We start from the raw sequence: 15031 nt of genomic DNA on the forward strand, positions 1-15031 counted from the left end.
TGACTTTTAAGTCCCATGACTGGCATGGGGGGGGGGGGGAAGACAAGAGCTGAATGTATGTTTCAAAGGTTTGAGGAGATAGGTTTGACTAGAACAGACAGGTAGTTAGGGTAGAAAAATGTGAGATGAGGTTAGGAAAAATAGGGTGTAGGTTTAACTGGATTCCATAAAAAAATGAGAGCCATTTGCATGTATCATGAGGGCAGTGTCAAAGTTAAGTTCTTTTACTTAGGGCTTTACTGTCAACCTGGAACCTCATATTTAGTAATAATACCCTCTGAATATTTTCTTTTTTTTCTCTGAATATTTTCTAACAAGTGTTTTTTTTTTTGTTTGTTTGTTTGTTTTTTTTGAGTCTGGTCGTGGGGCCTGAACTCTGGGCCTGGGCGCTGTCTCTCAGCTCTTTAGCTCAAGGCTAGCACTCTACCACTTGAGCCACAGCACCACTTCCGGCTTTTTTCTTTTTGCTTATGTGGTGTTGAGGAATCGAACCCAGGGCCTCAGAGGCATGCAAGGCAAGCACTGTACCACTGAGCCATCTTCCCAGCCCCTCTAACAAGTGTTTTTGTTATTTGCTTTTGTGCCAAGTTTGAACTCAGGGCCTGGGCACTTGCCTTGAGCTTTTGAACACAAAGCTAGCACTCTTCCACTTGAGCCACAGCTCTACTTAACCGTTTTTTTGGTGGGTTATTAGAGATAGAAGCCTCACGTGCTTTCCTGCTGGGGCTGGCTTTGAACCACAATTCTCAAGTCTCAGCCTCCTGTGTAGCTAGGATTACAGGCTTGATCCCCTGGCAACCAGCTTAGTGTTTTGGGGGAAGGATCCACAATGAGAATGTTGCTCAGTAGCAAGTTCTTGCTTAATATGTGCAAGGTCCTGGGTTCCATACTCAGTACCACAAAAAAAAAAAATTTTGTGAGTTTTTTTTTCTGATTTTTTGTTAGCATATGCTAATTGTACAAGGCAAGTTTCATTGTGACATTTGCATACATACATGCAGTGTACCTCACCAACCTCATCCCCTCTTCAAACAATTTCAATAGGTTTCCTTATTGTATTTTCATTTATTTATTTATTTATTTTTGGTCCGGTCGTGGGGCCTGAACTCTGGGCCTGAGCGCTGTCCCTCAGCTCTTCAGCTCAAGGCCAGTGCTCTACCACTTGAGCCACAGTGCCACTTCCGGCTTTTTTCTTTTTGTTTATGTGGTGCTGAGGAATCGAATTCAGGGCCTCATGCATGCAAGGCAAGCACTCTACCACTGAGTACCTTCCCAGCCCTCTATTTTCATATATGTGTATTAAAGTGCTTGACCATATTCAGTCTTTTTTACCCTATTCATCCTTCCCTACCTACTGTCCAAGAGAGCCTGTTCTACTCTCCCGCCTGTCTCCTGTCACTGTTTTAGTGTATATCAATTGTACTGAAGGGTTTCCCCAGGGTATTACACATTGTGCATATATTATAATCAGGATACCTCTCTATTGCTCTGTGTTTCTCTGTCTCATCACTATCCATTTATTATAAGGAAACTCACTGAAAGGTCTTAAACAATGTGTTTTTAATATACATACCTAACTTGGAGCTAATGCTGTCCTCTTCTTTCCTCACTAGATTTTCTATTTTAGGAGGCTGAGGTAGATGGAAGTACTGTGAGACACACACATACACACACCACACACACATATTTCAGAAAACTAAGACCTTGCTTCTGAAATTCATGTGATCTTAGGAAGACATAAAGGTTCTAATTTGTACACAAACTTTGATAGAGGCAAGAGAAGTTATCAGATTTTTTTATTTCTACATATTAATCTTTTTTTTTGCCAGTCCTGGGGCTTGAATTCAGGGCACTGCCCCTGAGCATATTTTGCTCAAGGCTAGCACTCTACCACTTGAGTGACAATGCTACTTCCAGCTTTTTCTGTTTATGTGGAATACTGAGGAATCGAACCCAGGGCTTCATGCAAGCTAGGCAAGCACTCTACCACTAAGCCACATTCCCAGCCCTACATATTAATCTTAAACATATGTTATCTTTGGAGTAACTGAGCCCACAGTCTTTCCAGGGCATTAGATAGATAGATAGAATCTTTAAGAAGCCCCATTTTTGTTTTTTTTTGGGGGGGGGGTGTCTGCACACAGGGGTCCTGGGGCTTGAACTCAAGAGCATAGGCTCTGTTCCTAAGCTGCTTTTGCTCAAAGTTAGGGTTCTACCACTTGAGCCACAGCTTTACTTCCAGCTTTTTAGTTGTTAGTTGGAGAGAAGAGTTGCATGGAGTTTCCTGCCTAAACTGGTTTTGAACCATGATCCTCAGATATCAGCCTCCTTTTGGGCATGAGCCAATAGCACACAGCTAGAGATTCAGAGTTTTTATTCAGTTCTGGTCAGATAGGCACTCTATGCCTGCCATGAGCCAAATGTCTAGACTGCAAGAAGAAAACAGGTATTCAGCATAAACCATATTGTTCATACAGTTTAAACACAGCTACTCTTACTAGTTTGTGGAATGGTAGGAACCCTCCAAGAACTCAAGTCAAGATAGCAGCCATTTAGCCAACTATGAAAGCAAAGTTTTTTGTGAATAGGGGGTGAAACGGTGATTGAGTGCTTGCTTAACATGCACAAGGCCCTGGGTTTGATACCCAGTGAGTCTTCCATGAGCTCCCACTTAATGCACTCACCACCTTCAATGTTCGCACATGTGCATGAGCGCGCACGTGCACACACGGCAGCACCACCTTGGGCAGGCTACCAGCTGGTCTGCTTATCCTGAAGGCCTAGCACAATGGGACTGTTGCTTCTGCTCCAGTCCCTGTAACTACTTCTGTCCACAAGGCTGTGTTGAACTTCACTACCTTGGAGCCCTCACAGCTGATGTTGGTCATTCTCTCTTGCTGTTCACTCGTAGGCCATCAGTAGCTCTCTAGAAACGGTTTGTTCTGCTCTGAGTATAGCTGCCTTGGTTTATTGCTCTTTTGTTGTCTTGATTCTTTGTTTTGTTTTTGCGTCCGGTTGTGGGGCCTGAACTCTGGGCTTGGGTGCTGTCCCTCAGCTCCTCAGCTCAAGGCTAGCACTCTACCACTTGAGCCACAGCACCACTTCCGGCTTTTTTCTTTTTGCTTATGTGGTGCTGAGGAATGGAACCCAGGGCCTCATGCTTGCAAGGCAAGCACTCTTACCACTGAGCCACCTTCCCAGCCCCTGTTGTCTTGATTCTTTAATTTCCTTATTTAGGCTTAAAAATAGACACTCCTTAAGGATGATAACTGTGCCTTGAGGATGATAACTGTGAGTTCAGTAAACTGTATTTTGGCAATCACTAAAATTTGAGAATAGAGATGATTATGCTAAATTCCAGTTTTTATAATCTTTAAAATAGTTGTTCAAAGGCATTGCCATTCAACAAAGCAGTTTATGAATACAATGCATCTTGTCCAATGTCATTCTTTTCATCATTCTCTCATAAAATAGCAGTTTTTATTTTATTCTTCACCAGTCCTGGGGCCTGGGCACCGTCACAGAGATTCATAGACTCAAGGCTAGTGCACTACCACTTGAACCACATGTCTGCTTTCAGCTTTTTCTGATTAGTTTATCGAAGGCAAGAGTATTACAAACTTTCCTGCCCTGGCTGGCTTTAAACTGCAATCCTCAGATCTCAGCCTCTGGAGTAACCAGAGTTACAGACATGAGTCACTAATGCCTGGTAACTGGGAATGTGGCTTAGTGGTAGAGTGCTTGCCTAGCATATGTGAAGCCCTGGGTTTGATTCCTCAATACATAAACAGAAAAAACTGGAAGTAGCACTGTGGGTCAGCACCCAGGCCCAGAGTTCAGGCCCCATGACTGACAATATATCTGGAAAAGAATTAGCTAGGCACCAGTGGCTCACACCTGTAATCCTAGCTACTCAGGAACCTGAGATCTGAGACTTGTGGTTCAAGGCCAACCCAGGCAGGAAACTCCATGAGACTCTTTATTTCCAGTTAACCACCAAAAAACCAGAAATGGTGCTGTGGCTCAAAGTGGTACAGTGCTAGCCTTGAGGAAAAGAACTCGGGGTCAGCACCAAGGCTCCAATTTCAAGCCATACAACTGACCAAAAAAAAAAAAAAAAAAAAAGAATAAATTATCTCTGTACTGAATATGTACAGACTTTTTTTCCTCTTCCTTATCCCTAAATAATATAACTACAGTTTATGTAGCATTTACATCATACTAAGTATTATAGATGGAGATATTTAATATAGGAGGTTGTAAGTTCTACACAAATACTATGTTGTTTTATATAAAGGACTTGAGTGTTCACAGATTTTGGAATCTGAGTATGTTCTGAGATAGATTTCCCACAGATACTGATGGAAAACTCTCACAAACATTGTACTTGAATGAAACATCCACTGTTTTTATCCACTGCAGATTATCTGTTTAACTTCGCAAGTGCTGCTACAAAGAAGATAACTGAATCAGTTGCTGAAACAGCACAGACAATAAAGAAATCTGTAGAAGAAGGAAAAATAGATGACATCATTGATAAGGTACATTTAAACATCTTTTGGAAGTAGAAATTTATAAAATTTATTAGCAGTTAATTTCATCCCTTCTGAACTTTTTTTAATCCAAGTAAGATACCATGTTATTGTGATAATGTTTAATTATTGAGATTCTTTTTCTTTCTCATTGTATAAAAGTACTTTTGTATAAATACCTTTGATTTTAACACAGCAGGCTGTGTCAAGAAGATCAGTAGTTAGAGGCCAACCTGAACTACTTGGGGAGACCTTGCTTGAAAAAAGGGAGGAAGACAGGCACTGATGGCGCAGGCCTGTAATCCTAGCTACTCAGGAGGCTGAGGTCTGAGGATCACGGTTCAAAGCCAGCCTGGGCAGGAAAGTCCATGAGACTCTTATCTCCAATAAACCACTAGAAAACCTTAAGTGGCACTGTGGCTCAAGCAGTAGAATGCTCGCCTAGAGCTGAAGAGCTGAGGGATAGTGCCCAGGCCCAGAGTTCAAGCCCCACAACCAACAAAAAAAAAAAAAGGGAAGAGCTAGGGACCTGGCTCAAGTGGTAGAATGCCTGCCTAGCAAGGACAAAGCCTGGAGTTTAAAACCCTGTACTAACAAAAAATAAAAATAAAAACTTTGTTTACACTTTAATATAGTTTACTGCTCGATTATAACAAAACTTTAATATAGTTTAAATTTCTTTTTTTCTTTTTTTTTGGTCAGTCATGGAGCTTGACCTCGCGGCCTGGGCACTGTCCCTCTCTGAGCTCTTTTACTCAAAGCTAGTGCTCTACCACTTCAGGCCACAGCACCACTTCAAGTTTTCTGATGGTTAACTGGTGATAAGAGTCTCACAGACTTTGCTGCCCAGGCTGGCTTTGAACCACCATCCTCAGATCTCAGCCTTCTGAGTAGCTAGGATTACAGGTGTCAGCCACTAGTACCTGGCCAAGTTTAATTTTAAATTTAACTATTTCAAGATATATATGTATGCCTTTGTATGATTGTGTGTGTGTGTGTGTATGTATATGTGTGTTGGGGGCCAGGGGGTGGTGGTCCTAGAGCTTGAACTCAGAACCTGGGCACTGTCCCTGAGCTTTTATTTGCTCAAGGCTAGCACTATACCACTTGAACCACAGCTCCACTTCCAGATTTTTGGTGGTTAGTTGGAGACAAAATTCTCATGGACTTCCCTGCTTTGATTGGCTTTGAACCGCAATCCTCAGACTTCAGCCTCCTGAGTAGCTAGGATCACAGGCGTGAGCCACTGGCACCTGGTCTTTGTATGATTTACAAACAGTTGCTCATCAGGAGCAACTGTTAAACTTCAAAGGGTGACTTTGTTTTTTGTTTTCCTAGTGCTAAAATTCAGGCTTAGGGGATTTCACTTATTGTTAGTCATTTTTTTTTTTTTGGTCAGTCATGGGGTTTGAACTCCAGGACTGGGTGCTGTCCCTGAGCTCTTCAGCTCAAGGTGAGCGCTCTACCACTTGAGCCACAGCACCACTTCCAGTTTTCTGGGGTTAATTGGAGATGAGTCTCACAGACTTTCCTGACCTGGCTGGCTTTGAACCACAATCCTCAGATCTCAGCCTCCTGAGTAGCTAGGATTATAGGCGTGAGCCACTGGTGCCCTGGCTATTAGTAATTCTTTTGTGGGGGGCGGGAGGGGGTCCAGTCATGGGGCCTGAACTCTGGGCCTGGGCACTGTCCCTCAGCTCTTCTGCTCAAGGCTAGCGCTCTACCACCTGAGTCACAGCGCCACTTCCGGCTTTTTTCTTTTTGCTTATGTGGTGCTGAGGAATCAAACCCAGGGCCTCATGCATGCAAGGCAAGCACTCTACCACTGAGCCACCTTCCCCGCCCTAGTAATTCTTTTTTTAAAAATATATATTTTTTATTATAAAGATACTGTACAGAGGGGTTACAGTTACATGAGCAAGGTAATGAGTACATTTCCTATTGAGCATTGTTACCCCCTTATTTGTTTTTCCCTACCATCCTTCCCTCCCCAACTCCTCCCTCCCTCCCTCAAGTTGTAAAGTTCAAAGTGGTCATCAGTTAAGCCTTAGATATTGTTATTTAGATATTTTTGCTATGTGTACTCTTTACTAGAATGAAAACCACTCTGCCCTTTTTTCAACAGACAATTATAGGAGATTTTCAGAAGGAACAAAAAAAGTTTGTTGAGGAACAACATACAAAGAAGTCTGGTATGGTATACATTTGCCTTACTTAACTTGCTGTGTGTGCATTCGTGTGTGTGTGTGTGTGTGTGTGTGTGTGTGTGTGTGTGTGTGTGTGTGCGCGTGCATGTGTATATGTCTGTGAGGGGGATATGTATTTTATAGTGCTAAGTACTTAACTAAAGGTCTTGCTGATGCTAGGAAAACATTACTACTGACCTACAACCCCAGCTCTTCCACCTACCTGCCACTAGATTTGATTAAGCACCTAGTATGTGCTAGAACCATACTAAGGCTCTGAAAATACAAAAATGTGTATAAGGCTGAGTTACAGACCCTATGCTTAGCTTGTATAGGATCCTAGATTTGATCCCAACACCAAAAAAAGGGGGCATTAACCAGCCATCCTTCTGACAGCAGAAGGACTAGTGATGAGAAGACTCACCCATAAACCTTTAGGTTTAAAGAAAGGGATTAAGTTATTCCCAGGGCTGGGATAGTGGGTGAGAACAGCCCCTCTAGGGAGTTGGCTCTGAGGAAGAGCATTTTAATTACATTTTGACACATCCACATATTCACACACAAACAAAAATTACACAAGCCAGGTAAGTCATTTTAAATACTCTAGTAGTGGGGCTGGGAAGGTGGCTCAGTGGTAGAGTGCTTACCTTGCATGCATGGGGCCCTGGGTTCGATTCCTCAGCACCACATAAACAGAAAAGGCCAGAAGTTGTGCTGTGGCTCATGAGGTAGAGCACTAGCCTGATCTGAAGAGCTGAGGGACAGTGCCCAGGCCCAGAGTTCAGGCCCCACGACCAACTAAAAAATAAGAAAATAGGGCTGGGAAGTTGGCTTAGAGGTAGAGCGCTTGCCTTGCATGCCTGAGGCCCTGGGTTCGATTCCTCAGCATCACATAAGCAAAAAGAAAAAAGCTGGAAGTGGTGCTGTGGCTCAAGGGGTAGAGCTCTAGCCTTGAGCTGAAGAGCTGAGGGACAGAGCCCAGGCCCAGAGTTCAGGCCCCACGACCAGACCCAAAAAAAAAAAAAAAAACTCTAGTAGCCACGCAAATGAAGTAAAAATAGAAAGAGCTGGAGTTAATTTGAATAATCTTATTTAACTCAATCTGCTCAAAATTGGAATTCACGTAATAGTGTGTGTGTGTGCGCATGCGTGCGTGGGAGCGTGCCAGTGTTGGGGCACTCTCCCTGAGCTTTTGTATTCAAGGCTGGCACTCTGCCACTTGAGCCACAGCTCTACTTCTGGCTTTTATGGTAGTTAATTGGAGATAAGAGTCTCACAGATTTTCCTGCCTGGGCTAAGTTCCAACCTTGATCCTTAGATCTCAGCCTCCTGGGTAGCTAGGATTATAGGCATGAGCCAATAACACCCTGGTCCATTTTTCACTTCTGAAACCCTTTTTCTCACTCATAATCACTCACCTTGTACTGTTTTTTTTTTTGTTGTTTTGGTTTTTTGCCAATCTTGGGGCTTGAACTCAGGGCCTGGGCACTGTCCTTGAACTTCTTTTGCTCAAGGCTAGCACTTGCCACTTGAGCCACAGCATCACTTCCAGGTTTTTCTGTGTATGTGGCACTGAGGAATCCAACCCAGGGCTTCATGCATTCTGGGCAAGCACTCTACCACTAAGCCACTTTCCCAGCATTGCTATTGTTTTCAAGATGAGGTCTTACTATGTAGTCAAGACTACCAAATGTCCTTTATGACACAATGTCTTCCACAATCCAATTAAGGATAATTCACTATGTAGTGGATGCTCCCAAATGTCCTTTATAACATTTCCAGTCCCTTCTTGCCACAATTCAATTAAGGATAAGATAATTCAGTTCTTTTCCATATGTCTTACCCTCATTTAATCTCTTAACTTTCCAATAACATTTCTTTGTCTTTTATAACATTAAAAGTTTTGGAGAGGGGCTGGGAAGGTGGCTCAGTGGTAGAGCGCTTGCCTTGCATGCATGAGGCCCTGGGTTCAATTCCTCAGCACCCCATAAGCAAAAAAGAAAAACGCTGGAAGTGGCGCTGTGGCTCAAGTGGTAGAGCACTAGACTAGAGCTGAAGAGCTGAGGGATAGCGCCCAGGCCCAGAGTTCAGGCCCCACAACCAGACCCCCCCAAAAAAAAAGTTTTGGAGAATACTGTTCCCTTTTTTATTTTTATTTTATTTTTTGTCGGTCGTGGGGCTTGAACTCTGAGCCTGAGCACTGTCCCTTAGCCCTTCAGCTCAAGGCTGGTGCTCTACCACTTGAGCTACAGGGCCACTTCGGATTTTTTCTGGTGGTTTATTGGAGATAAGAGTTTCACAGACTTTCATGCCCGGGCTGGCTTTGAACCATGATGCTCAGATCTCAGCCTCCTGAGTAGCTAGGATTACAGCCGTGAGCCACCAGCGCCCGTCTACTGTTCCCTTTTTTAATAGCATCATCTACATTTAGGGTTTTTCTGATATTTTCTCATGATTAGATTCAGATTATTCATTTTTGGCCAGAATAGCACATAGGTGATATTATGTTCATCTTAGCATACCATGTCTGAATGTATTTATTTGCTGATAGCTTTTTTTGTAGTTCATGGGGCTTGAACTCGGGGCCTGCGTACCATCCCTGAGCTCTTTCGCTCAAGGCTAGCACTCTACCACTTGGAGCCACAGCACTACTCCTGGTTTTTTGGTGGTTAATTGGAGATAAGAGTCTCACAGACTTTCCTACCTGGGCTGGCTTTGAACTACTAGCCTCACACCTCAACTTCCTTTGTAGCTAGGATTAGAGGTGTGAGCCACCAGCACCCAGCTCTGATGGTTATTTTAATACTCTGATTACAGTGTTGTCAGATTTCTTTATAGTGTCATTCAAATAGAGTTTGTTTTGATTTGTTTGGGGGACACAGTTTTAGGGGGTTAAACTCAGACTCATAATTGGTAGGGATTCTACCACTTAGCAATACATCCAGCCCTTCTTTGTACTGGTTGTTTTTGAGATAGGGCCTCGCTTCCTGTCTGTACAAATGCTTAGACCATGATCCTCCTATTTTAGACCTCCCATCATAGCTGGGATGACAAATATACACCACTACATAAAAATGCCTAGGCTGACTTCAAACTTGGATCTTCCAAATCTCAGCTAGGAATACAGGAGTAAGTAACTAGTGCTCAGTTTAAGTAAAATTATTTTGACTAAATGCAAACATACATAAAACTCACAAATTAATTAAGTAAAGATATTACAATAACTTAATATTTACTGGTAAATGGCTGTTTTAAATAGTCAAATAGATATTTTCTCATTCTTTAAAATCATAAATTATAATATAGCCATTGTAACCTATTTTTTTTCCACCTTCTGTACAGAAGCAGCTGTGCCCCCATGGGTTGACACTAATGATGAAGAAACAATTCAACAACAAATCTTAGCATTATCTGCTGTAAGTATCTTATGATATATATAATATATATATATACAGACTTTCTTCCTGTCATGATACATCAGTATGACTTTATCTTTAGCAGAATTTTTTTCCTTTTTCTTCTTCTTTTTTTTTTTTGCTAGTCCTGGGGCTTGAACTCAGGCCCTGGATACTGTCTCTGAGCTTCTTTTGCTCAAGGCTAGAACTCTACCACTTGAGCCACAGTGCCACTTCCAGTTTTTTCTGTTTATATGGTACTGAGGAATCAGACCCAGGGCTCATGCATGCTAGGCAAGCACTCTACCACTAAGATGCCCTTTTTTTACATGAGACATTACCTGCCTCATGCAATTTTTTTTTAATTGTGAGTCCTGGGGCTTGAGCTGAGGGCCTGGGCACTGTTCCTGAACTTTTACTGAAGGCTAGCACTCTACCACTTGAGTCACAGTTCCACTTATGGCTCTTTCTGTTTATGTGGTACTGAGGAATTGAACCCAGGGCTTCATGCATGATAGGCAAGCACTCCACCACTAAGTCACATTCCCAGGCCCCCCCTCCTTTATTTTTGTCAGTCATAGGGCTTGAACTCTGAGCCTGGGCGCTGTCCCTCAGCTCTTCAGCTCAAGGGTAGCGCTCTATCACTTGAGCCACAGTGTCACTTCAGGTTTTCTGAGTGGTTTGTTGAACCACGATCCTTAGATCTCAGCCTCCTGAGTAGCTAGGATTACAGGTGTGAACCACAGGCACCTGGGTTTTTGTTTTGTTCTGTTTTGTTTTTTGCTGGTCCTGGGGCTTGAACTCAGAGCCTAAGTACTGTCCCTGAGCTGCTTTTGCTCAAAGCTAGCATTCTACCACTTGAGCCACAGTGCCACTTCTGGCTTTTTTTCTCTTTATGTGGTACTAAGGAATCGAACCCAGGGCTTCATGCATGCTAGGCAAGCACTCTACCACTAAGCCACATTCCCAGATCCCCAGTCCTTTTGTTTTTCTTCAGTACAATTTTTATTTTATTTTTTTTGGGGGGGGGTCAGTCATGGGGTTCGAACTCTGGGCTTGGGCACTGCCCCTCAGCTCTTCAGCTCAAGGCTAGTGCTCTACCGCTTGAGCCACAATGCCACTTCCAGCTTTTTCTACTTATGTGGTGCAGGGGAATCGAACCCAGGGCCTCATGCATGCAAGGTAAGCACCCTGCCACTGAGCCACCTCCCCAGCCCAATTTTTATTTTCAATACCAATTCTGAGGCTTGAACTCAGGACTTGAGCCCTGTTCCTGAGCTTTTTTGCTCAAAGCTAGCGTTCTACCACTTGAGCCATAACTCTCCTTCCAGCTTTTTTGTGGTTAATTGGAGATGAATGTCTCATAGACTTTCCTGCCTGGCCTGGATTTGAACTGCAATCCTCAGATCTCAGCCTCCTAAGTAGCTAGCTAGGATTATAGACACGAACTACTAGCACCCAGCCAGTTTTAATTTTCTTGAAACAGACAGAGCCTCCTACCTCCATCTCCAGAGTGCCGGGATTACAGATGTGCACCAGCACACCTGGCAATAATGTTTGTTTGTTTTGTTTTGTGTTAGTTATGGAGCTTGAACGCCAGGCCTGGGTGCTGTCCCTCAGCTCTTCAGCTCAAAACGAGCACTCTACCACTTGAGCAACAGCTCCACTTCTGGTTTTCTGGTGGTTTACTGGAGATGAGAGTCTCACCGACTTTTCTGCTCAGGCTAGCTTTGAACTACAATCCTCAGATCTCAGCCTCCTGAGTAGCTAGGATTATAGGCATGAGCCACTGGCTTCTGGCCTGACAATAGTGTTTTGAGATACATTACCATAGGAAGTTTTTTAGGCAGCATTCTAGTTTCTGTGAAGGAAATGATTGTATTCTCTATTTTCTCTTTACCTATATGTACTTGTTGAAAATTGATAGGACAGTATTCCACAGGCTGGCCTGCAAAACTTTACCTGAAGACTTTGGAGGAAATGCAGCCAGACTTGCTAGCGATTGTTTGGTATCTGACAGTTTGCAAAAGCACTTTCCCACACACTACTCTATTGAACCTCACAGCACTTCTGTATAATAAGTCAGGCTTTTATCACCTTGAGACAAGTGAGAAGATTGAACAGAAATGCGGGTGATACCTTCATTTCCTCTCTGTATTCTCTACTCAACTGGCAATGCTCAAGAGAGTAAAGGCCAGGCTGATATTTTCACCCTAAGCAGCTAGCTCATTGCAAGGCACATAACTCCATCAATAGATATGTTAGCAGGGCTTTTTTTCCCCCAGGATTTTTATTTTAATCCACTCTTTTTTTTTTTTTTTTGGAGGGAATGCAGATTGAATCTCAGGGCCCTGTATAGTTTAAACATGGTTCCTGCCACAGAGTTATACAACACCACCCCTGCCTCCACTGTTTTTTCTTCGTTTTTCTTTTATTAACATACATTAGCAACTACACAAGAGGAGATTTTAAGCCAGGTGCTCATGGATCGTGCCTATAATTCTAGTTACTCAGGAGGCTGTGATCTGAGAATCAAGCTTTAAAGCCAGTCTAGGCAGGAAAGTCTATAAGACAATTACCACCAATTAAGCACCAGAACAGCTGGGAGTGGAGCTGAGGCTCAAGTGATAGAGCACTAGCCTTGAGCAAAAAGAGCTCAGGCCCTGAGTTAAAGCCCCAGGACTGGCACAAAAATAAAAGGAAATTTCATTGTGATACCTATTTAAATGACTATTAAAATGGGCCCAGTTAAATAAATTATGGTAAATTACAGCTAGTTTGATGTAAACATTGGAACCAAAAAGTTTTTCATGACCTTGAGTGAAAGTCAGTCAATCATGGTATATGGAATACTTTCCTTTTTTTATTTTTTATTTTATTTTTTGGGTCTAGTCATGGGGCCTGAACTCTGGGCCTGGGCACTGTCCCTCAGCCCTTCAGCTCAAGGCTAGTGCTCTACTACTTGAGCCACAGTGCCACTCCCGGCTTTTTTCTTTTTGCTTATGTGGTGCTGAGGAATCGAACCCAGGGCTTCATGCATGCAAGGCAAGTGCTCTACCACTGAGCCACCTTCCCAGCCCCTATGGAATACTTTCCTATTGATGTCAATTTATTTTTTGCCAGTTTGGGGCTTGAATTCATGGCCTGGCATTGTCCCTGAGCTTCTTTTTTCAAGGCTAGCACTCTACCACTTGAGCCACAGCACCATTTCCAGCTTTTTCTGTTTATGTGGTACTGATGATTCGAACCCAGGTCTTCATTCATGCTAAGAAAGCATTCTACCACTAAGACACATTCCCAGCCCAGCCACATTCCCAGCCCTCTTTATATACCTAAAGGTACTTAATAAAACATGTGTTTTTATGATTCATAGCTATAATTTCCATGAGTTACATGATTAAATTTCCCAGCCTCCCAAGAGATTGGTGAGAAATAGAAAACACATCAAAGGGCCAGGCACTGGTGGCTCCTGCCTGGAACCCTACCTGTTCAGGAAGCTGAGATCTGAAGGTTGTGATTCAAAGCCAGACCAGGCAGGAAACTCCTTGCAACTCTTATCTCCAATTAACAACCAAAAAACTGGAAGTGGAGCTGTGGCTGAAGCAGTAGAGCACTAGGCTTGAGCAAAAAAGCTCAAAGACAGCACCCAGGCCCTGAGTTCAAGCTCCAGGACAGACAGACAGACACACACACACACACACACACACGCGCGCGCGCGCGCGCGCGCGCGCGAAAATACAAGAAAGACTCTGTTGTTCTCTCATCTGTTAATCAAGCAGGTCAGTGACAGATCAGTGAACTTTGTGGCTGAAACTTTTTGGTAGAATTTAATACTTTTTCATCAATAATACGCTGTGTTGGGCTGGGAAGGTGGCTCAGTGGTAGTACACTTGCCTTGCATGCCTGAGGCCCTGGGTTCAATTCCTTAGCACCACATAAGCAAAAAGAAAAAAGCCAGAAGTGGCGCTGTGGCTCAAGTGGTAGCGTGCTAGCCTTGAGCAGAAGAGCTGAGGGACAGTGCCCAGGCCCAGAGCTCAGGCCCCATGACCGGACCCAAAATAATAATAATAATGATAATACGCTGTGACCTGTTAATTGCATTTTGTGAATTTTCCCCTGTATTCTTCCTCCCCTTTTTCATCGAAGGATAAGAGGAATTTCCTTCGTGACCCACCAGCTGGTGTGCAGTTTAATTTTGAGTTTGATCAGATGTATCCAACTGCCTTGGTCATGCTGCAAGAGGATGAGCTGCTAAGCAAGATGAGATTTGCCCTCGTTCCTAAATTGTAAGTACTGTGTTCTCAGACTAGAGTGGTGGCTGCATGCTGACATGCTTGCTGTTCTGAATGGCCTTGGTGATTATACCATGCATAATATTAGTAAGAATAATTGAGAGGGGCTGGGAAGGTGTCTCAGTGATAGAGTGCTTGCCTTGCATGCATAAGGCCCTGGGTTCAATTCCTCAGTACCACATAAACAGAAAAAGCCAGAAGTGGCACTGTGGCTCAAGTGGTAGAGCCCTAGCCTGAGCTAAAGAGCTGAGGGACAGGGCCCAGGCCCAGAGTTGAAGCCTCACAACTGAAAAATCAGAGACAGAGAGAGAGGGGGCGGGAGGGGAAGAGGGGGGAAAGGGAGAGGGAGAGGGAGAATGGCCTCAAGAGTCTCTATTTGTAAAAAAATAAGGCCAGAAACCCTGCAGCAGCTCCCAGCTGTCAGGATGCCAGGGAATGCAAACCAAAGGCAGGATATTTGGGGTGGGATGAGAAATGCTCTTTTATCCTAGTTAGAAGGTAGAATGGGCTGGGAATGTGGCTCAGTGGTAGAGTGCTTGCCTAGCATGCATGAAGAAGTCCTGGTTTTGATTTCTCAGTACCACACGAACAGAAAAAGCCAGAAGTGGTGCTGTGGCTTAAGTGGT

At 43.5% G+C, this 15031-nt stretch overlaps 1 protein-coding gene across 1 annotated transcript in view; it reads left to right on the plus strand.

Moving 5' to 3' along the window:
- The window catches only part of Syap1 (synapse associated protein 1), a 33012-nt gene that overhangs the window by 2843 nt on the left and 15138 nt on the right, over window positions 1-15031 (plus strand). Inside the window, exons 2-5 of the mRNA XM_042680434.1 lie at window positions 4423-4541; window positions 6658-6724; window positions 10061-10134; window positions 14260-14399. Of these exons, the coding sequence (XP_042536368.1) occupies window positions 4423-4541; window positions 6658-6724; window positions 10061-10134; window positions 14260-14399 (400 nt within the window). The remainder of the gene's footprint in view (window positions 1-4422; window positions 4542-6657; window positions 6725-10060; window positions 10135-14259; window positions 14400-15031) is intronic.

Source organism: Dipodomys spectabilis, unplaced genomic scaffold (genome assembly GCF_019054845.1).
Source record: "Dipodomys spectabilis isolate Male_0828 unplaced genomic scaffold, ASM1905484v1 ptg000061l, whole genome shotgun sequence".
NCBI lineage: Eukaryota > Metazoa > Chordata > Mammalia > Rodentia > Heteromyidae > Dipodomys > Dipodomys spectabilis.